The 25,017-nt window shown below is 36.2% G+C and overlaps 1 protein-coding gene across 6 annotated transcripts in view; it reads right to left on the bottom strand.

Moving 5' to 3' along the window:
- LOC146001849 (NAD(P)H oxidoreductase RTN4IP1, mitochondrial-like) overlaps positions 1-25,017 on the bottom strand; it is a 46,722-nt gene that overhangs the window by 17,011 nt on the left and 4,694 nt on the right. For 2 of the 6 annotated variants that reach the window (XM_083139547.1, XM_083139578.1), the window contains exons 1-9: positions 22,737-22,896; positions 18,283-18,407; positions 16,683-16,917; positions 15,506-15,651; positions 13,086-13,241; positions 10,618-10,907; positions 8,930-9,115; positions 4,122-4,305; positions 3,348-3,541 (exon numbers count right to left, since the gene is read on the bottom strand). In XM_083139547.1, the coding sequence (XP_082995673.1) occupies positions 3,348-3,541; positions 4,122-4,305; positions 8,930-9,115; positions 10,618-10,907; positions 13,086-13,241; positions 15,506-15,651; positions 16,683-16,917; positions 18,283-18,330 (1,439 nt within the window). In that variant the 5' untranslated portion in view covers positions 18,331-18,407; positions 22,737-22,896. The other 4 variants (XM_083139566.1, XM_083139556.1, XM_083139584.1 and 1 more) reach the window with 4 other exon arrangements.

Below are 25,017 nucleotides of genomic sequence, written 5' to 3'. Positions count from 1 at the left end.
AAAGTTTGTCCATAACATTGTAGCTTATGGGTTACCCAGATGTTCCCGTGCAGTTCTGACCATGACCGGCTGCTGAAGGAACTTCATTGACTATTGTACAGCAACTGCATCCAATGTTAACTCAATTTTGAATGGAGTTTGGGTTATCAAGTTTTACTCACGAGCCGCTCATATGATATGTGCAGCATGTTCCGTCACTCCAGTGTGAAAGATTTCATTTGTCAAGTGTCCTGTCATGTCATGCCTAAAATAAATGTACTTATTTATACAACACCATAGTCCCTCATTTGATCAGGTCATAGAGGCAATTTTTGTTACATCATGTGTACGATAAATAGTGTAGTATCTAGAATGTAGTTACAGCTTAGAATGTCTTATCTGCATATTTGCAAGATAAAAAAAATGAATTCAATTACTTCCAGTAAAAAAAAAACAACTGAAAATACAATTATGAATCAGCAACACTGTTACTAATACAGAAAGTAAACTGTAAAACTAAAAGGCAACATTTCCCATATTAAAAAAATCCAAATTTGATTTTAAAACAAAATAAAAAATTATTTTCTAATAGCACATTTATGTAGTTATCAGAGTACATAATAAGTCTATTCCTATGCAAAGAAGTTCATTTTTGCTTCTCAATTTTTTTTACAGCTGAATCAATTAATCTTCAGAAATTTTGCATAACTCTCAGGATAATTTAGACTTTAGGAAGTGTTGTCAGTAAATAAACTAAATTTCGTGTTTATTTGTAAGTTTAACATAAGTTTGTTACAAAACTTGCTAAGAAAATGCACCTCTTTCAAAAACATGAAAAATAAACATTACAGCACATTATTCCATATTTCGTGTTTGTCAAAAAAGAAATATGCATGTCCCCACATATGTGATATGATAATGTCACAATAACTTGTTATATTCTAGCTTTTAGCTTCTTGCGGACAGTTGGGATTCTATCTGTAGCAGCAACACATGGTAATATTAGACACATTGACACATCATTTCTTGAAAACCAGGAACTTTTATTTTTATTATTATTATTATTATTATTTTTAATTCATGGAATGAGAATTATTCATTATGACCAGGGGTTTTGCAGCAGGTAGTGTTGGCATTTCATCTTGATACAGGTGTAATTATAAAAAGAAAAAGTGTAATTTGCCCAAGAGAAATCCCTTTAACTCCTATAGCCCCTATATCAATCTGAAAAAGGAATTAGAAATTTCCAAACTGTAGCACTACTGTATACCTACAATTTTGCTAAGTATAGTTGAAAATTGCCCCATAGTTGATCACAAAAAACATGTATTTGGCAACAGAAAGAAAGTAGTGTTGCCATCTGTTCCTCAGTAGTCCATTGGTTTTAGCAGTGAACTGTGTGTCTTAGTTTCTTGAATTTACATACCACACAAGACCACAGCCCAGCCAGAGGCAGGAAACAGTGAAGGATGATGATGACAAGACCACACTTTGAATTACTATTACCTGTTTCGAAATTTGTTTTTAGGGGGAAAAGATAATTTCCGGAAAATAAGCAAGTTTTAAAAAAAATCCTCACCCTGTTTGCGAAAAGAGGATCAAAAATGGTTTCCAGCAGTAGAACATAAATATCTATGCATGGTTTATACAACAAAGCAATATTTACCTAACTTACTGCTAGAATACTTATCGGCACCTACCATGCATTTTTTTTAATATTGCTTAACTCAATGTATACATATATTTTTGGTAATGAACTACTAAACTTTGCATAGTTTGTTTGATTTGTCATTTTTTAAGTCCACTCTATGCATAGAAAGACTAATCGGGACTGGACTTACAGTTTAAAATGGAATCTAAACCACAAAGTGCCTCCACCGGGTATCAAACCCAGGACCCCTTCCCACAAGAGCATGATACTTTGAGAGAAAAAGAAAAACCAACCAGAACTGCACACTTGAAAATCTCCCATCCTGAGAGCAGTAAAGAAATGACAGTGGTACCTCTATACATTTCTTAAAGGACCATGATGAAAAACCTTAAAATGCAGGAACATCTATCAGGACCGTGAAGACTGAATTAAAAAAGCTGTAAAATGTGAAATTGGGGTTCCAAGCTATACAGAAATAACCGAATAATGTTATTTATAGCAAGGCAAGCATATGTGGTGTTATATAATGCATTTATTTATTAGAATTTCCAATTCAGCAGAAGCCATTTTAAACTGGAAAGAAACAACAGTAAAACTGTAGACTAGTTTTAAAAAAAAGTCAATACAGTACCAAGGTAAACAGATCAGTTTCACAATAGCATTACTTATGTACATTTTTTTTAAGTTGATGATAAAAGATACATATGAACTGGATATATCTACTTGGTTTGATATGATGCTGAATTGATTCGGTAGCCTATGGAATAATTAATGTTGTATGAGTGAGAGTCTGGGAGTTGCAGTGTGGAAAGTTTCCTTGCTCCATGTTCCATGTCTAGGCACACTGAGGAAGAGTTCGTGAAGTGGGATGCTACATCTTAAGTTTCCATTAATGATCTTGTGTAGTAATTTCATATCTGCAACGTATCTTAAGAGTTTCTGGAATATTAATGTGTACATTTACAAACATATCTCACTAAGGTAGGTGTCTCAGACCAGCACTCGACATGAAACGATGGAGAGGAAAAAAGCTGAGAAAATTGTCGATCTTGGAGGTATGAGGAAATGAGAAAAGGCAACCATGTTCCAGATTGGTGAATAGTATTCTAGAATGAGGGACACAAATGTTTTGAAGTAAATGGAAAATGCTTTCGGGTTATTGATTTTGGTGAATCTGTGCAGTAGGTCTAGCATATGCATTACCTTTTTTTGTGAAGCTATTAATTTGCCAGAATGTTGAAGTATCAGGTTTTGCAGAAAGCAATATGAGTATTATCACTTGGTAAAAGATGCTTAGTTTCTATAATTAGAATATCACAACACATGCACATGTGGTGGTTCGTCAGTTTTGTGATACAAAAGCGGAAACATATGACAAAAGCAAATTGCAAGTTGTACATATTAGTCAACAGATATTTTCATCAATTGTTTCCTCCCATTATAACTCAGAAAACAAACCTGTTATTGCAGACGTTAACCCTATATTTTGGACATTGTCAATCCCACCCATATAGCAGAGCCAAGCAGTAGTGAAAAGAGCATTTACATCCAACATCTATTCTCTATCATCTTCCTCAGTCTGACTACATTTGGCATCGGGTGCACAAACACAAAATGGCATTACTGAGAACCATTCTCTTGTCATATTTTGTTCTACAGACTAACATACAATCTAACAGTGTTGCCACTGTCTTACATGAAAGACAAAGCAGCTTACCTGAATCTAATTACAGTCTTCCCAATGGCTTCTGCTGAATCAGCATAGTGGAAAGCAAGTTCTGCTTCATGTGGGGGAAATATTTTATCTATAACCGGTTGCAGCTTTTCCTCCTCTATCAATGTTCTAAATTCATCCAGGACTTTAGAGCTGATATTAATAGAACCTAGAGACGATGGCACCGTCATTGTTTTCTGTGGAAAGGAATATTTAATGTAAGTAGGAGCATGCAATTTCATGTATTGGCCAAATGAGCAATAAAGTATATGCATTCCCACTATGCTAATATTCTAGACCTCCCTCCACTATCAGAGTGGATTAAGTTTGTAATGTAAAATTAAACAAATTCCCCGAAAGTCTGTGTAAATAAATGGTATATTGGGACTTTTTATCACTAGAATATTTTTAAGAGTACGGATTCAGTATTTGTAACACTGTCATGTTGATAAATCTCTAAACATTACTATTATTTTTTATGGTGTATACATGAACATACCTACTGAGCTACACAGAAAAGTGCATCACCAGACAGAGACGGACACATACATACACACACACACACACACGTGCATAAAGTGGTGAACACTCGTGTACCTAAGGGTAGCATTCACTACTCTTGCCTAGGGGCAGGTGGTGAGCGGTAGCAAATATATAAAAGTTATTATATGGTAAATTAGGGGATGGGGATATCTACCATCTTGACTTATCCCTCTCTGAAATGCAGTGTTCACCACTGTATGCATACACATATAAGAACACAACATGTAGGTTCACCTGAAAAATAAGATGTTTCAGTCTTATCCAACATGAATAAAAATAAAGTGATCCAAAAATAAGCCCATGAGCATCTGAAGCAATAGGAGATGCTACTGCAGTCACAACTATCCCATCTTCCTTACAGAACTTAAGGCACGACTCGTGAAGAACAGAACCTACAACATTTATCACAACATCAAACCTGAAAATAAAGGAACATCAGTGTACTATAAATTGCATTGTTGAAATATCTCGAGGATTTAAAAAAAATGTTGCAAGTAAAATAAATGATTCAAAATTGTTCTCAATGTGTTTAACATGTTAAGTTATGGCATACTCCGAAAAATCTATTTCCATGTAATTCATGTAGTTTGTACTCACACAAACTGGGAAGCAGGTTTGTTCCATGATAAATATTGGTAGATCTGCTTGTACATGGTTGCTTCAAACTGCAATAATTTGGAAAAAGGAATATAAATGTTGACAGAGGGATATACAGGGTGTCATTTTAATGGTGCCCACGAACCACGGAAACGTACAGAGGACATGAAGACAAACCACTTTTCTCAGTAACATTTTTCTCGTTGGTGCATAATTTCGGCACTACAGTCGCCCAAAAAAGCCTGTTTTGCCGCCTGACTGCTGGCAACCACACACAATATTTGATTGTATTTGTGACATCATATCCTGTCGTGAAGTGATGCGTTCCAGGGTTGCTAGGAACACACATATTCTGTGAAAAATGACATAGCTACAATCAGCCACATTATGTACCGTAAAAGAAAACAAGTTCTGTAACCTAACAGGAAGTAAGCAACCAATACGAAAAATGTAGAAGGAAAGTAGAATTCAAGTGGAAGTGGTCATATCAAATTTTATCTCAGCTTTCATGTCAAATATTTGCAAATCTAGTCACCAAGTTGGCATCTACAATTTAGTCTATTCACTTCGTCCTTCTGATACTAGTTGCCTGTGACACACTGAACAGATGACAAAATAGAAATGAAAAAAAGATAAAGAAAATCAAAATTCCAAAGGTAAGCAACACATAATATAATGTATATTCAGGGCATTATGAGTCAAGTGACAAAATGGTTGAAAATAAAGGGATATAAGTAGTAGTAATACAAGTTCTCCGACGGACACACCGGACACATGTAAAAGTTTGCAACTGTGAACAGGACAGTATATTCGCTACTGATTCATCATTAGATTGTTACTGTGGTTGTACGTGTTTAGCCGTAATGTAACAACGTGAACCTCGGATACTTCCGTTATCAGCACAAAAATACCACAAGGCATTTGGACACAAACCTGTAGATATCAACCTTGCAACGAGATTTGCAAATATTTGACATGCGGCTGGGCGTAAACAGCCACATGTAAGCTGTAAGTCCAATAAAATTAATTATTGTCGATATTTGACATGTAGGCTGAGACAAAATCCGATATTGACACTTCATTTTGAATACGTTTTATCCTATCCTTGGTTCAGCCGGACCCTGTGGCCGAGTGGTTAGCACATCGTGCTGCAACGCCAAGGGTCCCGGGTTCGAATCCCGCTCAAGCTTGGTTGTTTGTGAATGTCCATTCATCAATTTCATAATTTTATCACTGATCCCCATCTTCGCAAATTAGCCAAGAGGCACAAAACGCGAAGTAAAATAAACTAAATCAATCATATTGTTGGTTCACTTTCCCCTTCCCCTGAGACGACTGCTGATCTTCTGGCTGGTAGGCTATGATGTTCGGTCTACTTGACGCGTTTCTCGTTTCGTTTTACAGCTAATAATGTGGTTGGTAGTTCATTTTTCACAAAATTTGTGTGTTCCTTGTAACCCTGCCGTGTACTGTTTCGTCGCAGGAAATGACGTCACAGATACGATCAAATGTTGTGTTGGGTTGCCAGCATCCAGGTGGCAAAAAGGTATTTTTTGAGGGACTGTAGCGCCGAAACTATGCATCAACGAGAAAAATGTTACGGAGAAAAGTTGTTTGTCTTGATGTCCTCTATACGAATCTGTGGTCCGTGGGCACCATTAAAATGACACCCTGTATAATGGAACATGAACATGGTCACTGTGGCTGTATCTGCTTTTAAAATGTGATTTCAATTAATATATGTAGTAAGAGTTTACAAGTCTTACACTGGTTACCATCTGCTGCAATCTTTCCATAAACCAAACTTATGCTACCTCCTCCTGCATTCCTAAAGTTGTAAAATGAATGGTTGCTTGGAACTGATTCAACAAACTACAAGTGTTTTTCTTCCTACTCAATTGAGTTCAATGATACAAATGAGAAGTTTGTGAAACATTCCCAATAATCAATACAACGCAACCTTGATTTTACATTTTTCAGGGAACCAAGTTGAAAATACTTAAAATGCAGAAAAATGAAAAATCGAGGAAAAATTTTAAAACATTTTGCTATGTTGGGAGCATCAAGAAGGAATACATAATGTGAGAAAATGTAGAATAGGGGAACATAAAATCGGGGTTCCACTGTATATAGTGAATAAGAGCCCCGTCTAGTTTGCTGCACTTTTTGATTCTCTTTGCACTGAAGCGTCTAGTTGGTTACACGGTGCAACACATAGTCATTTAGTTCATTGATTTGGAGTCAAGTAGTGTATTTGGTGTCTGCACCATTTGCACTGCCTTTCGGACCGGTGTATGTGTGGTGTATTATCACGTGGTGAGTACTAACTAATCGAATGACCGTTTAAAGCAGCAGACAGGCATTTGTTGAATCTTCTGAACTTGAACACCGCTTTCCGTCTAGTTGGTTGAACGTAATTTCCTTGCACCACCCTGACACTGGATACACCTGCACTGCACAGAGTGTCACAAAGTGCAGCCAACTAGATGGGGCTAATGGTTTCACCAAGTTCATGAGACCAGTTATTTTCACTCAAATTGTGAATTTTTTTGTGACTTTCTGAACACACCAAGTATATATAATTGTTATAATTATATTCCCTCAGTTTTAATGAAATGAAGAAAGGGAGGTACACCCGAAAAATGTATATAGTGAAGTGTGACTTGATGGAACTTCGAAAATCTGTATTAAAGTATCACTTGGTGACTTGGAGTAACCTTCTTGGGAGCAAGAAATTTACTAGTCATCAGATGGAATATTTCTGGAGTCAGGAATGCGCACATCTAGTATCCATATGGCAAATGAGGAAGCAAGGTTTGTAAAGTGTTGTGCCATGTTAGTGTCTAGCCACTAACAACAGCTATTCTACCCCTTTGCTCCATGGAGAAAACGTGAATCACATAAGTTGTTCTCTCAATCATAATTTCGTGTACCTGGCACAGTAAATCAACCTGTAAAATCGCATGTTATCTATTACAGAAACATCTTGTGTGAGCCACTCAGCAGCCTGCCAAGCATCAATGGCAGTTTGTGCTTTGGAATGTTAATGGTTGCACATTTGTAGATAACAAGAATTTGAACATTACAATTTACATTTGAGCTGAACTGATAGTAGTGGAGCAGATTAGAATTTAGATGGAAGCATTCTTGATGTGAAATGTCTTGTTCTTCGCTTCAACATTATTATAAGCTTTGTTTTGAAAGTAACGGAAAAGAGGAGTCAAGCATGGATTGCTTTTTATGCACACAGTTGACTACAATGGAGTTTCCCTTAAAACCACGTTCACAGTTTCTCAAGTGATTCTGCTGAAGTGGTTGAAACTTGCCTACAACCACCCAGTCCATTTACTGGGTTAAGTCAGAAAGGCATGCACAGCACCAGAACCACATGCATGGGAAGAAAGGGTGGGTCAAAAGTAATGGAAAATTTTCAGGAAGTAATTTCCTTGTCTCTACTCCCTCTCTCCTTCTGTGTGCATGTTCCTCCTCCCTGTATCACATGATTGTGTTATGTTACTATTATTCACTACATAAATTATTGATTATTATGTATGAAGGCCAAAAACAAATGGTGGTTGTGTAACTTTGTAACTTGAGCAGAAGTCTTCACTGCCAAGCATATACAGTAACAGAATTCATTAAATTGTTAATTCTTGCAACAATTACAACTAAATTATTTACATTAACGTACCACATCATAGCATAATTGATCACTATTTCTAAATCATATATGCTACACAAAAATAAAAATAATAATACAGATTGCATCTAAAGATATCAGTTTGGCGGTTACGCGGAGATAGGTAATTAACTCTGATACACTTACTCTTCATTTTTCTGCCCACCCAACCTGCTCCCCCCTGCGACAAGAAACCAAGCACAGACCCCAAACGTTAGCAAAAAAGCCCGCCTGCGCACGCGAGCAAACACCACCCCATGAAAGCAGACGACAATATCTGGAAGTGCCTTGTGCAGCGTCAAAACCCCGAGGTGCGGCAACAGAAGGAAGCTCTACACCCGCACGAGAACGACAAAAAGTGAAAGTGCTGCATCAACTAGCGCTGCCACAAGCACAAGCGGAAGAAGAAGGAACCACACCAGCCGCAGCAAGACAGTTTACGCCTGACGAAATCAATCGCTGAAAAAAACTTTCACGGAAAAATAAATAGTAAGTGTATCAGAGTTAATAATACAGATGATGGCAAAAAATGGATTTGATGAACAGAAATGTTTTGGCAAGTAAATGTTTTGGCAAGTGCAAAGGAAAAGACCTCTGTTTCTACATGTGGCAAAAACATGTGATCCCCACAGTCCATATCATCTCAATCACAAATAAAAGATCCTATAATACACAGCACACATTCTACATGGAATGACCAGAGCATAAACAAATTATGAACTTATTACATGAGATAGATTGACTAATTGTAAGTCGTTATACATACTTCTCTCGAAACTTCAACTCTCTTTCGAAATCCTTATCCGTGTACACAACTATATCATCAGCACCCAACATCTGAATAAGCAGGGCAGCTCGCCCTGCAACAGTGGTAGTGATGTGTCCACCCCACTGCCTCACCAGCTGCACTAACAGGCACCCTACTGAATTGCTTCCAACGTGGATTAATATTCTGAAATTAAGATGAAGACCATTCATTTTGAAAATACATATAATCTTGGGAAAATATATTTTCTAATCAAAGGATACATTTAACTCTTAAATACTGGATCAGGAGAAACACAGGATCTGCAAAAATGCCATGCGACACTTTCAAGGAGTCTAATTATCCTGTAAATTATGTCAAGTTAAAAGTTTAACATAATAATCTGATGTAATTCTTGAATATTTTGAAGCAAAATTCTTGGTATATTGATGCATATAATTGGAGTGGGATAATTGCACCCTAATATTAATCGATATTTTGAAGAACTTTTTAAATATTATACTTTGCAAGCATTGGTATCAGTAGCAGAGGGAACCTGTAAGGCAGCTTTCAGAATGAAGTGGCAGGTGACAAGCAAATTGGAGATTTCACACCAAACCAACAAGTGACATGAGCCCCTTCAGTCTAAAGCACCGTGCATGTGGGAACAACAGGCCAAGGCGACAAGATGCACAGTATTGAGAAAATGGCCCAGTCCAAGCAACTACCAACACGTAGCTTATAGTGCCACTTCAGTTTAAAAGGTTTCATTTCTTACTGAGGATTCCCATTCCCTTCCAAGTGACATGTGTTGCTTGGGTCTAAAATCTCCCTTAGAGTATCAGCATCAGTTGGTATTAGTTCTTCCCTAGTTATGAATTTACTCAAATTTAGTTCTCCAAACTTTATACAGTAATATGTATATATCGAGATCCAAATCACTGCACGGTGCCTCCACCAGGAATCAACCCCAGGGGCCCTGCACAAATGTGACAAATGTTTTCAGGACTGACTCAAAGTCTTACCTCTTAAGGTTCTGGCTAGGACATGGCCGTTCAATTGCCTTTGGTCCATCACCAATTTGATCTCATTATCATTCATTCCCATTGTTTTGATTAATCTATGGAGGTCAAAGAAGGAGCTTAAATAAACGAAATACAATAGAATATTACAATTGATTAGCTGGAAAATGTATTTGATTGATATTCAATAGTTCTAATAAAGAAAGTGGCAACATTACCACACTGTAAACTGTTGATGTGGGTACATTTTTTATGTCTATTGGTATTATCAAACTTTTGTGTCAATCCATTCCTAGTAACTACATAAAATGTACAGTTGCAACATTATACTCAGAAATACACTCACAACATATTTACCTGTTGAGTGTTTGAAATAGAGCCTGGAAGGATAAATTATATGAACGAATAAAATAAATTAATAAAATGACCAAAAATGAATTTTATTTTTTAAAAAAATATTTGTAATTTTCTTATTTTACGTAAGTTTTCTGCCAATATAAGCTAATCACGACGATAAGGGGGAATTATTTCATGAAATGTATGATGGGACACCCAAGACTTGAATCTACAGTCTTCGATGGTGAAATTATGAATTGATCACCTAATACACTCAGCCACCGATGGGGCCTTAAAAACTTATAATTCTTTTGATGCAAGAGGAAGAGAAAATCAATCACAATAACTTACCGCTTTCCTTTAGTTGTCGTAGGGCTTAACCCAGCTTGATCAAGAGCATTCCATGCTATCATTGCAGAGAAAGGGACAGTGGAAGCACCTTCAAATCCAACATTCTTTGGCTTCTTGGACACGAGGGAATCCTTCACAACAACATACTCTGACATTGCTCCCTGGCACCAGTACGGGACTGCACACCACACCTCATCACCGACTTCAAATCTTGTAACTTTGTAGCCAATCTCGGAAATAATTCCAGCGCAGTCTCTTCCAAGTGTGATAGGAAATTCATTCTTAACATTCTTCAATAAATGAAAATGAATTTCAGTGTAAAAAATAATAGTGATTTTAAAGATACTTGCTTTCATTTGCACTACACAACTTGACCTTTGTCATCCCATTTTGTATAATTAGAAATTGCAAATTAGTAAAAATACCTGGAAAAACAAGCACAAAAGCAAATTTGATTTAAGTCTCAAAATTTAGGTTTATGAGTGAAAATGGACACCCATTATCATATATATATATTTGACAAACGGTTTCAATAGGCAAATTTGCTGCCACTATTGACATCATCATACCAAACAGGTATATGTATAAGATATTTTTTAAAAAATAATTTGGTTATTAACAAACAGAATATGCACATACACTTTTGTATACAACAAACTCTAAGCAAAAAGCACATACCCCACACCATATGTCATCAGCACAACTGGAAAATTGTGCTTGCAAGTCTCAACATGTACCTGAAGCTGTGATAATACAGGAGAACCCTAATTTTACATTTTTTAGGGGCCTGTAAAAAATGTAAGATGCAGAAAGACATAGGAGAAGGGGTGAAGGTCAAATGTAGATTAGAAATGACTGGACAATCCACTTGTAGCTTTCCATGAATGTCAGTCTAGGTATGACAGAAAATGGAAGTAAAAAAGGGAGCAACAGTTGGGCAGACTTTGAAGTATACTAGAGTGCTGCAAGGAGAGGATTTTGCTCGAGTGCCAAATGGTTCACATGGATGAACGTATGGAATTGAGAGTTTCTTTGCTTGAGCAAATAATGCTCGAACAGCAAAACAAGCGGTATACCAGCCAAGAATGTCAAGAAATCAAAAGGTAGGTGAAGAAAGTCAAGAAATTATTCTTCTGGTCAAGAATTCTTGCTATTTTTTTACAGTATAGCGAATTTACATTGTTATACACCTGAACTGGGATTTGATAAAATTGAATATTTGGAAATCTAAAATTGTATTGAGTTGTGTAATGATTTGTTCTTTGTTTCTTAAGAATTACATTATTGTACACATGAAGATTTGTAACAATATTAAATAAAGTAATGTGGCCATTCCCCATCCAGGATGAAGTCTGAAGCATTAATTTTTACAAGCATTAAATTAATGAAAGTCTAAATCTCTTGTTAAAGTACAGCTTCCATTTTCATCTTAATCAGCCGTGTGGTAGGCATTTTCTAATGAATAAAAATATCTATTTTCTTAATTTTCAACTATACCTAAGTAAGATGCGATTACATAAATGTTAAGAAAAATAAAAAAAAGTCAAGAATTTTGGATTTGCTATTTTGGTAGACACCCTTTATACACTCAAAGCCCAGTATTGCACGTATAACCGTAATTTGTCTGTGGTAGTGGGTCCTCAAATATGGATTGTGAAGTGAAAGACTCAGTGAAATTGAAACCTAAGTAAAGATAGTCATCATCTTCATGTTAAAATGAAGTTTAGTCTATCTCACAAATGCACAGCGAGATATGAAAATGAAATAGATGATTGTGGGCTGAAACTACCAAGGCAGATATTTTACATATATATGTATGTCTACTAGAGTGCTGCATTGAGGCATTTTTGCTCGATCGTCTAATAGTTCGGATGGATGACACTAGATGGCTTACGGAATGGACAGTTTCTTCACTCGAGCGAATAACGCTCGAACATTCAAACAATCGGTATACGCTCGAAGCCCAGTAGTTCATGTGTAACCGTATTTTTCTGTAGTAGCTGGCCTTCAAATATGGATCATGAAGTGAAAGATGCACTGATATTGAAACTGAAGTGAACATAGTCATCATCTCCATGTTAAAATGTAATTTAATCTATCATTACACAGCATATTAAAATGAATAGGATTATGGGGTGAAACTACCAGGATGAATGTTTACACATATATTTGTACGATTATTGTCCCATTGAAATGATATTTGATATTCTATATATTCGAGAATATTTTTGAGCAGAAGTGTTCCAATGCAGTACTCTAATGTCTATGGTTATTGTCATATTAAAATGATATTCAAATGTATACGCTCGAAGGTTGGAGACTCAAACGAATATGAGAGAGTGAAAGTGGACCCATACAGGACTCTAAACCATACAGTATAGAATCCATCCATTAAACACATCAATTTTAAGAATGTAAGTTGACATCAGGAACACAACACACCGCATTAAAAAGTGCCAGTCACTTACAACATTGTACCTGTTGAGATGTTTGCGAAGTACTCTGCCATATCCATTTGTTATTTTCATGTCAACTGGATCAATGGAGGCGGCTTTTACCTGCACGATCAGCTCATCCGGTGCCACAATTACTGGTGCTGAAGCATCATCTATCATTGTCACTGCCTGCAATGATGTCACAATATCTAAGAAAAGAGATTGTAGTCATTATGCTTTTGAAAAATGTTCAATTGCAAAGTTTGCCGTAACTAACAAGAACAGCAAAATAATAAGCACAAGAATATTATTCAAAACGAATTTGTTAATATGAAACAAACTATTAATTGAAGGGTTTGGGTGTAGAACATGATAAGTGACATTTTGTTCATTTCTGAGTTCGTTACAGAAAAAAAGGTTATTAGAAGTTCAGACGCATTCACTGAGTCCAATGCAAATTGTATGACATGGCAATTTCACTTGAAAATTGAAGGATGGCACATTTTACTTTGTAATTAAAAAATGGCCAAAATGTCACTTACCATGTTTTACACCCAAGCCCTTCAATTAGCGAGGAGATATAATCAGACAAATGATTCTCTCATTAGTTTTTAAGAACATATTTTCCATTTAATCAAAGCTTTATTTACACAAATTAAATTTAAGGTGTAGTGCAGTAAAGGTGGTGTAGAAATTATATGAGTGAAGTTTCTTTGTTTCTGCATTAAACTGAATTTAATTGTTACAATTCCTCTGTGTGCCATGTTTCAGTTTCAATTTAGTTTGTGTATTTTTGTACATATGCACATATGGAAACGTTTAAGTAGATCAAAAAATATTAATTAGGATTTGAACCAACAAATGCCTCATTTCACAATCTACCATAACCCCCAATGTCCAACACCTACAAGTTGTATTCATGTTACGGGACTTCAGACGCGGTAACATATTAACATACATGTGAAATGTGATTACGTATTCACGTATTTATTTAATTTGATTAGCACAACCTACCACTGGTCTAGCAAAACAACTCAAGTATAATCAAGGGGTCCCGGGTTCGATACCCTGTGGAGGCACAAGTGGTTCGGATCCCACTTTAAACTGTAGGTCCAGTCCCGATTAGCCTTACTGTGCATAAAGTGGACTTAAAACAGCAACTCAAACCAAATCAAACCAAACTCAAGTATAGTAATCACCAAATAAAGAAAGTGTCCACCAAGCACGTAGCACATACCCTAATTGACATGAAAATCAAAGAACCACACGCCATTACACATTTCCCCCATGAACTAAATATTGACAATGGACAATCCCACCACATTTGGCTTTCACTACTTGAGCAAGTAAAACCAAGCAGGGGCAGATGACACAGCAGACAATCCAACAGCAGCAGCGGAACTAGCGGGCCATTGGCATGACAGTGTAAAGTGGAAGACCACAAAACGGACTACTTCTGATGTAGTTGGTTATCGAAATTAATAAAATTTAATAAACAATACACAAGTATGTAAGCACATTTCATGTGTATATTAATACAATTATATTAGGGATGGAAGAGATTAATCAGTACTCTATTGGTATCGGCCGATATAGGCATATCGGTGTATCAGTTAAATTTCTGATTGTTTACCAATCTGATATATCTATAAATATCTTATAATTTAGTGCAAAATTCTGCCATTTTGTTATAATTTTTATGGATAATCTCCATTCCATGTCTAAATATGCAACATCTTTTGCACTGCAGTCACTTGAAAACAAACATTTATTAAGGAGGTCAATGAACTATTCAGGTTCTTCAAGGACCATTTTGAATTTTATATCAAATGCAAGAATATTGGTTATTGGCATTGGTAAATTTTATATTGGGATCAGCCAAAATTTCATATCGGCCCATCCCTAAAGAAAAAAATAGCACAAAATGAACAGTCTAAGTTCCAATTGTAATGAATTTTAGATGCATTCCAGGAGGAGGACTGTGTTTAGAATACTGAGAATAAGTCTAAAAGTTCAGAAAAAATAATTTGCATGTTTTAAAGTTGCAGGAATTGTTAATTTGTGGAAAGTGGGTTGTGCAAGTGCCACTATTAGAAGCAGCCCCTCCCCATTTGTACTCACAATACTGGACAGCATTTAACTGTTGAGGTTCCCACAGGAAGTGCACCCTGAAGTGCTCACACCAAAAGCAAGAGTACTAATGATTTATCTAGTGGAAGCTGCCCCATCCATTGCATAGGCTAGCAGTGTTGAAAAAGATCCTGAGATGAAATGATAGATACTGCAAATAAATTTAATTTTTTTCAAAATTCTCAACGTACTTGCTCTCTGAGAACAATTTTCTCTCTCACACACACACACACACACACACACAGAGAGAAAGAGAGAGAGAGAGGCACAGGATCTGAAACTGTCCGAAAAGGAAAAATATGTTCACTTCTGCTCTTGCTTACCTCGAGTCCTCCATAGCTGTTGCATACAACTGCTCTCATGTGATGGGGAGCTGTTGTTCTACGCTGCCACGATAAGCCCAACAGTGTACCAACAAGCCCTCCGAATGCAAATCCTATAATCCCGATATAGATGCCCGTACGTGTCACTGTAATCAGAAAAGTCAATGCAATTAATATATGCACCTCATAAGCTCAAAGTGCTTTTGGTATACAACTGGAACATGGACTGTAGAATACTTCCATTTTACTCAACATGTGCAAGAATTCAGCTATACACAATAAATATGTCTAGGTTATTATATTTAACTCTCAATACATAAATAAAAAATGGTTTATAACATGTCTAAAATGTTTACCTTATTTCATTTTTGCATAATATAATATATTTTCCTTTTTTCAACATTAATGATTCTAGGACTACTGATATATGTGTGTGTTTGATGTAATTTTGCAGTTGCTACATTGAAAACAATGAATGACAAGTACCAAAGCAAATTATAAATGGAAGTGTCCCCATTCTTCCCTGGTCAGCCTACTTAAGTACATGTTTGTCAATAACCTATGTGTTTGAATGGTAGAAGAGGTTTACAGCCGGCAGCCGACGAGAAGATCGCTGAATGAAGGGAGACGGGGCACAGAGGGAAAGGGAGGGTCAGGTTCATTTGCAGAATTTAGGGGTGGTTGGGGGTGGACGGGGAGAAGGAAGTCTTGTTTTCTTCGTGGCGGGTCATTGTCAAGCTGACGAGAAGAGTTCTGGCGAAAGAGCACCTCCCCCACGTGAAAGAGTGGAGTCGCCTGGCAGTAGGTCACACCTCTTCTGCCAGCGCTCTTCTCGTCGGCTGCCAGCTGTAGCTGCTGCACTGAACACATTGAACAACAAGAGAAGGAATTCCTGACATGTGAACATTTGTATTTGGTTCCTGTTGCACAGATACGTGAGAGAGAGAGAGAGAGGGGGGGGAGATAGGGATGGACCACACTCTCTCGTTTTTATTTTTTTATTTTGGGGGAAATATTTTGAATGCAAGAGCAACGTCTTTTTTTCTGTAGCAACAGTCTTGGAACTTTCCAAACTTAGAATGTACAATATCATTTATAGAAAATAAGAGGCAAAAGTGTGAAACAGAAACTGTTCAGATGACATAAAAAAATAGTACAAATTTAAAAAACAACTTACCTTTGGTAGCTAAAAAGAACATGAAATTGTTATACAAATCATTGAAGTTGTACTGTGTAGCAATCCTTTTTATACTGGCCACAAGATTTTGTATCCCTTGCCACAGGATGCCCAACTTGGTCTTAATTGTTTGCCCATGATGACTAGACAAAAAATTACTTGCAGAGTGATGGATTTGATCAAAAGAGTTTTGCAGTAGCTGATGAGTTCTTACGGTTGCAGAATGAAAATGAACCTGAAAAAAAAATGTCAAGTAGAACAACTTAAATAGTTAGTACTGTGGAATCAAATATGAAAAAAAAATTCAGTGTAGGGCTAAAAAAAATAGTGGGCTCCAGACTTGGAAAAAAAACAGAAAATAGTGGCAAGGGGACTTGTTGCACTGAAGAACTGTTGCACCACAGAGTTTAGTTTTCATCCATGTTTCAGCAGTAAAAAACAAGTTTATTGTTTGATAAAGAAATGTAAATAAAATTTTAATCTTCATAACATGTGTCACTAGCAAATGTTTTGCCTGACATAATTTTTTTCAATTAGCAAGGTTATCTTTGAAGTCTCTCACTTATATATTTTCATTTCTGAACACACAAAATTTATTATAATGTAGCCTATAATGGAAATTACTGTTAATTCACATGGTCATCATTTAAAATAAATAACTGATCGATTACAATTCATGCATGCAACATGTTCTACAAGTCATATCTCATCTAGAATAAAGTAATTGTAAAAGCAAGGTTTGCATTTCAAAAATGAATAGTTGTAATTGGGTTACTTTTTCAGGAAAGTAACTGTAATACAGTTATTTTCAAAAAGACTCACGAAGGCTTCCCTCGAGATTAAAATCCCATCGACACCACTGGAACTACAGTAACAAAGTAATCAGAAAATTAACTCCTGTGGTACTAGTATATATTACACAGAGCATTCCCTGACATTCGCTACGAGACTTGGCAGCAAGTGGCCCGGCATCAGCGCTTGTCTTTCCCGGTGAAAGGGGTCCGCGACAGTCGCTAGTTGGCTATTAAAATCACAGTTTTCATATTGTGTACTAACCTTGACTGCAGAAGGTGTTGAAAATGATGTCCCTCTGCTGCAACACATTCCTGGCACCTCCAAAGGAAATTGGCATTTACACGTGCAAGTTCGTATACTGTAATTCTCCCGATTTCTCGTGCAATACTCTCTTTTAACTCACGGATGGTGCGCGGATTGTCTTTGTATACTTTATTTTTTAATTTCCCCATTTTTCTTTCCACTTTTATTCAGAAGTAACACTCGACAAGATAAATCCTTTGTTGTAATGTAAACTTTTGTGGTGCCATATTAAGCCACAATTTTCAACATACGGACACAACACAACTTCCGAGCGAGTATTATACTGTCGTCAGTCTGCAACGACAACAGAAAGGGAAAGAGAGCGAAGGCAGGGAGAGGGAAAAAGACAGACTGTAGCGTGCGACTGTCGCGGACCCGTTCACCGGGAAAGACAAGCGCTGACGCCGGGCAGCTTGCCGCCAAGTCTCGTAGCGAATGTCAGGGAATGCTCTGCATGTTCCTTGTCTTATCTGAGAATAATTTATCAGCATAAGAAACTCACTTGTAAATTGTCAAATCTTTGTGACAAATGAAAGAGAACTTCATCCATTCTTGCTTACAGCCAATTTCTCCACTTGTCATCACCTATCCATTTAAAGTATTCATTGACCTGTATCACAAATGCATCTGTAACAGAAAATTAGTCATTACACTCCCTTGTACATGTTAAAATACATTACACAAAACATCGAAAGACATGAAGTAAGTACATATACATATTTTTTTAAGCTATTGTACTACGTAGTAAATTACCGAGTACATTTTACTGGTATTAAAGGCATATAACAAGGAACTGTACACAAAAATGGATAATATAAAGCATTTTTATTTTGCACAGTGTTTGAAATTACTATGTAGCTATGAACAATGTTTACCACACAAAAGAAGTACATGTGAACATACACATTCTGATACACAGAATATTTGAAAGCATTATTTTTGTAAATATTCTTTAACTCTAAAGTTGTCACGATAGCTGGTTATTTATAAACTAATTTGAAAATCATACAGCAACCACATGTATTGCAAATTATCAGAATATAAGGAGTAGCATAGAACTTAATGCATTGCCTTTGATTTACGATTCCTGATTTGGGTTGGATAGGGAAAATCTTGATATTCTAGCTGCTGAAGCTGTATGAATGGGGTGATCTGAACCAGTTCGTTGTTTTCCTATACTGTTCCATGCTGATGACATTCCTTTAGCGAGACTAGATCACAACAAAAGAGAGAATATATGAATGTTATTCCACTGATATCCCAATCACTATTAGACTTGCCAACCCTCTTGGAATGGCTGGGAGTCTCAAGGAATTTAACTCACTTTCCCAGTCTCCCACACAAACTTTGTTATCTCCCGGAATAAGATATTTATTATTATTATATCTATTCATTATTATATTTTTATTTATTTGGTACGTATTTGCCGAGTGAAGAAATTGTTATTGCAAACCGAACAAATATCACAATACTATTTTGAAGAGTCGTTAAACATTATTCACTATTTAAGTGGGAGGAGGGAGAAATAGAAAGTTTATAAACAGATTGTTGCACCAAGGCATCTACACAAGAACTGCATAAAATGAAAACAAAGGCATTGTTGCCTCATAGTCTCAAGACATTTTGCATCATAGTCTTGAAACATTTATTTCCCTCCACTCAATTTTGCTTCATTATAGATTTAGTTCCTAATATGTTACAGTGGGATTAAGTGTGTTGCAGTGTTCACATTGTTGTTTTGGCCTATTCAGAATAGAGAGAAAAGAAAAAGTGCTATTACTGCACATTCAAAGATGAATAGAAAAGATCTTTCGAGTAGTTACAGAAAAAGGGTGAGTTTGATGCAGAATGTTCAGACTGTATAAATCAATTTATGCTACTATTTCATTTTGAAGAATTTTGAAAAATGTATATAACTCTATATGTAGTATAATCACATATTCTTCTTACAAATTTAAATGTCAAAGGAACCTGGATAATTAGTGTCGCCTAGTAGTAGGCTGTACTGTTCTTTATATTCCCATGTTATGCTTGTCTTTGTGATTTGATGTAATACCCAAGTAAGGCCCAATTTTTAATCTCTTTGGTAATGTATTTTGTATTTGTAAGATTTATTAACACAGTATTGTATGGTATTGTAATGTATTGACATGTCCTATATTACCATGTACTGTTATTTGTACACACATGGTAATCCATGGACACAAATAAACTAAACTAAACTAAATTAAGGCCTCAGAAGAGTCTATGTATCTGTGCATTGATTTTGTTTTGTTTACTTACAAATTGTGGTTTTTAGGTTGTTTTGACCAAGTTGGTTCAATGTTATTTACAGCACAGTAGCAAGGCCACAAACAGATAACAGTTGATATTCAGGATATTAGCCTTCCAGAATATTTCAATACAATACATTTATTCGTTGTTAGACATTGTACAATGCAATAGATGTCGTCAGTTATTAGTTACATATTTGTTATTGTATATATAATTACATATATAAAGAAGGATTACATGGAACTACAATATATTATAGTTCATAATGAAAGTTGTGCGAATTACTCACAAACTTAATACATATATATATATATATATATATATATTAATAACTTACGTTTTGCGAGTATCTAGGTAACCCCTGCGACGTTTCGGGATGCAGCTGCTCCCTTCCTCAGGAGTATTGCAGCACACGCGGGCCGTGGCTATTCACAGTTTTAAAGTTTTAACATTCCAAATAGCAGTTTCTAATCGGGGAAACAGCATGGTAGTCTGACGTGCACCCGTAATGGGTTTTAGATTTTTATTGTTTTTTAACCATACACCTTTTACCAATCCTATATCCTGTACATATGGAGAATTCGACGTGGTTATGATTTTTACATAACCTAAATGTGAGCAGCTGAGGAAGGGAGCAGTTGCAGCCCGAAACGTCGCACGGGTTACCTAGATACTCACAAAACGTAAGTTATTAATATATACAATATATTCTAGCATATTAAATCATTTTTGGGATGGATTTCGAATTCTTCTAGTTTGTAGAAGATCTTTTCTTTTAACCAAAGTTGAAGTACACTTTAAATTTTTTTTTTAAGTGACATACTGTGAGCTGCTTCTGGGAACATGTTGTATAACTTAATTCCTAAATACTTGTAACTATTATGTGTTTTACTTAATCTGATTGATGGTGTGTCGAGATAACAGAATCTTGTATTGTGTCTGTGCACAGTGTGTCTTGCATTATAATTATGTAAATTTTCTATTGTATACACTAGACAGGTAAATATATATAAGCTTGGTACAGTTATTGGTAAGAATGTAGAATACAGAGAATGTCTCAAATTTCATTAATATTTGGTATAATAACTAATTTTGGCCTTCTAATCACGAATCTGTTGTTAAAATGCGGGGGTCAGGTGTTAAAATTTTACATCATGCACGGGTAGCCCCATAAACCATTCACAGATAGCCCCACAAACCATTCACGGAGAGCCCCACGAACCATTTCTGGTTAGGTTAGGCCAGCTTAGTTAAAATTTTGGTAAAACTATCAAAGCCGGGAAACAGTTTTCTTCGAATTTACAGGAGAAAGTACTTACGGAATTGAGTTTCTGTTTAATTTCAGAAGGTCATAGAAGTGTTTTCTCGCATTTTTCAATGTATTTAGCTGCTAATTCATGTATTTTTCTATAATAATGTCTGTCCCATGCACGAAAGCTGTTGCTTGCATTTCCATCCATGTACTTGAACCGCATGTTGCAAGCATGTGATGACGTAATCCCCGGTAAGAGTTTCCAAACACACAGTTCTTTCACTATATTGCCCAACCTAAAGCAACCTAACCTAACCTTACCGTGATTGTGAGTGGGGCTATCGTGAATGGTTTTTGTGGCTATTCGTGGATGGTCATACTATCCCAAATGGTTTTTGGGGCTATGCAGGAATTCTTCTGTTAAGAAGGTTGAAACGCAACGCTAGTCAAGATTTACCCCCCATTTTGAGTGTTCAGGAAGCGAGAAAAGAACGAACAATAATTACTCGATATGTCGACATTAGATACTAATTTCGTTCAAAAAAGTGAAATCCCTTGTTAAACAATCTTTCGCAGTGCAGAATAAGTACGAATGTCAACAACTACAGAATAAACGAGTTACAGACAATTCCCGGCTTTGATAGTTTTACCAAAATTTTGTTCGTAAAACAATGCAATACAGTTTTTTTTAAAAAAAAAATCTCAACTTACATCAGCTTTATTCACGATTTCCAGATGTGACCCCTACATTTTAACAACAGATTCGTGATTACAACGCCAAATTTAGTTATACCAAATATTAACGAAATTGGAGACATTCTCAATATACTACATTCCCTTCCAGTTATTAATTTCAGTGCTTTAAAGAGATTTTTACAGGAAACAGACTGATCAAAGACCCATGCCATGCATCGTAAAGCTTTTTTTTTCTACAGATAATAGTACATCCCCAGTACGAGATGAGTTTCCCCACAATCTGAAGCCTTAAAACATTTCTCGGATTTTCATTCTTTAAAGTTAGCAAGCCTAATCACTATCAGTCCGTAAGAATTAAACCATTGATAGAAATGTACAACAAAGTAAAACGTTTTAAAAGGTGGTTTATGGTTTATTCAGATGCTTCCAAGGCCAACTATACTCGACCGACAAAAGAACCAACACTAATCCAACCATACAAATAAAATCTGGGTGCCAAAATTTGGAAATTATTAGATATTTACGTATAATATTACCACTCCAGTTTTATCAACGTATAAGTGCAAAGGTTATTTACTTTATGAACAGATTTTGTATGTTTTCAAATCTGGATTTGTTCATAGTAGTGTACTTCAACAGTCGGTGTACTAAATATCGGAGCTTTAACTTATCATCTATTTACTAATGATACATAGAAAAATTGAACTTCAAAATTGTAGTTTTACTCATATCACCTTGTACGGCACAGATCATATACGGTACAGCTTGATTCCACAATCCCTGCAGTGTATCTATCCAACACTCACAAAATTATCATATTTTTATTTTCGCTTGAAAAATACATTTTATTTTTTTAACAAACGCGTCCGATACATGATAGTACAGTGTACGCTAATTATGTGCAAACAATTGTGTCTATTTTCCTTTACTGATTTATAAATATAAAATTATCTCCATGTGTATTCTTTCTATGGAATAGAAATGTAATGAATAACTTAGGGAGCTTGTCATGGTATGGATATAGAATGGAAGACTCAATAGTATGTCTTTGGAGGACTGACGAGCATATATGAGCTGAATACACCAAGAAATAAGGCATACGGCACAATGAAGAACTTTTCTTCATGTTGTGAATGTGTACATCCAGTAATAGTGTCACGTCTTTGGCGATATAAGCTTCAAATCAGGCACGTATCCAAGGGGGGGGCTTAGGGGGCTCGAGCCCCCCCCGAAAGTTTTCATTTTACACTAGATAAAATGACGTTTTTGGTTCCTTGTGGTGTGAAATAAAATAAAATGAGGATAATTTAAGGAGATAAATAATTATCGAGAAAAGGCGAAGAATGTTCTGTAACCCTATTTTTGATAATAGCACGTATCCAAGTTGGGAATCAGGGGAATCGAGTCCCCTCCCCCAGGAAATTTTTCAGTTTACACTAGATAAAATTAGGTTTTTGGCTTCTTGCATAATGTGACAATTATTTAAGGAGAGAAAGAATTATCGAGGCAAAACGGGGAATGTTCTATAGCCCTGTTATTGTTAATAGCGCGTATCCAATGTGGGGATCAGGGGCTCGAGCCCCTCCCCCCCTCCCCTGGAAATTTTTCAGTTTACACTAGATAAAATTAGGCTATTGGCTTCTTGAATAATGTGATGATAATTTAAGGAGAAAAATAATTATAAAGACAAGACGGAGAATGTTCTATAACCCTGTTATTGTCAATAGCATGTATCCAAGGTTGGGATCAGGGTGCTTGAGCCCCCTTCAGGAAATTTTTCAGATTACGTTAGATAAAATTAGGTGCTTGAATAATATGATGTTAATTTGAGAGTAATAATTATAGAGGCAAAACGGAGAATGTTCTATAAATTTATTATTGTTAATAGCATGTATCCAAAATGGGGATCAGAGGGCTCGAACCGCCCCTTCAGGAAATTTCTCAGTTTACACTGCATAAAATTATGTTTTTGTCTTCTTGAATCCTGTGACGATAATTTAAGGAAATTCGTAATTATAAAGACGGAGAATGTTCTATATAACCCGGTTGTTGATAATATTGCACGTAAACCTTTCTTGCACTTTCGGTGTTGTCGCAGCGAACTTTTTGGAAGCTGCACAACAAAGGTAGCGCCACAAGTTGGACGATTCGCTGTAATTTTCAATCTCTGGAAAGCGCGAGAGGGAACGTTCTTGAATAAGAGAAGGAGTGGAACTACTGGCAATATTAACGAATCGTTTTATCTGCGGAACGTTCTAGAATATAATGAGGATATAAATATGCGGCTTCAATTTACCGGTTGATCTGTACAACAGAATCGGTTAATGAGACTTCAGAATTTTCAGAGTATGGCAATTCATACAGTCGATTAGTGATCTGTGAGTGTTCATTGCTTGCTTTGTAAGATCTAGTGATTCGAAAATAAAAATAAAAAAAACAACTGAATATCGTAAAGTAACGAAGTCTACTAGTTTGTGTTCAAAGCTGAAGACATTGACGACAGCGGAACTTCCGGAGCCTCCGTGTAGTGCAGCTCGTTGAGGTCGAGGGCCGAAGAGATCGAAGGTCTCTTTCTCTAAAGTGAATATTTCAGCGGTTTATTAAAACAGAAATAAGCTTCACAGAGCAACTGAAAATCAAAGTTTTGAGTGATGATTTAGTTGTGCCCGAACAAAATTTCATGTATGCAGTCCGAGAATTTCATGGCATAAAAGAAATAATTTTGTTTAAGCCTACTGGGTTCGCACACACACAAATACGTAACTACCATGAAGGGACAGCCGAAAAATTTATGAATGTCGAGAAGAGAAAGCAAGAAGATGTTGCATATGTAGTTATTTTAACGGAAATTGCAGGCTCTACCAGGACCCGAATCAGGGCTCTGGCATACCATGCCATTGCTCTACCAACTGAGCCACCGAGCCACCACTGACTTCGACTGAGTTTGCGCTAAAATGATAGGCTACATAGTACATGTTCTGTGTATGTCAAATTGTAAGATTTTACCAGTTTTAT

The sequence above is a fragment of the Lepisma saccharinum genome, chromosome 1 (assembly GCF_977018435.1).
Source record: "Lepisma saccharinum chromosome 1, izLepSacc3.1, whole genome shotgun sequence".
Classification (NCBI taxonomy): Eukaryota; Metazoa; Arthropoda; class Insecta; order Zygentoma; family Lepismatidae; genus Lepisma; species Lepisma saccharinum.
The sequence above is the reverse complement of the archived record's forward strand: the minus strand, read 5'-3'. Positions and strand labels throughout refer to the sequence as shown.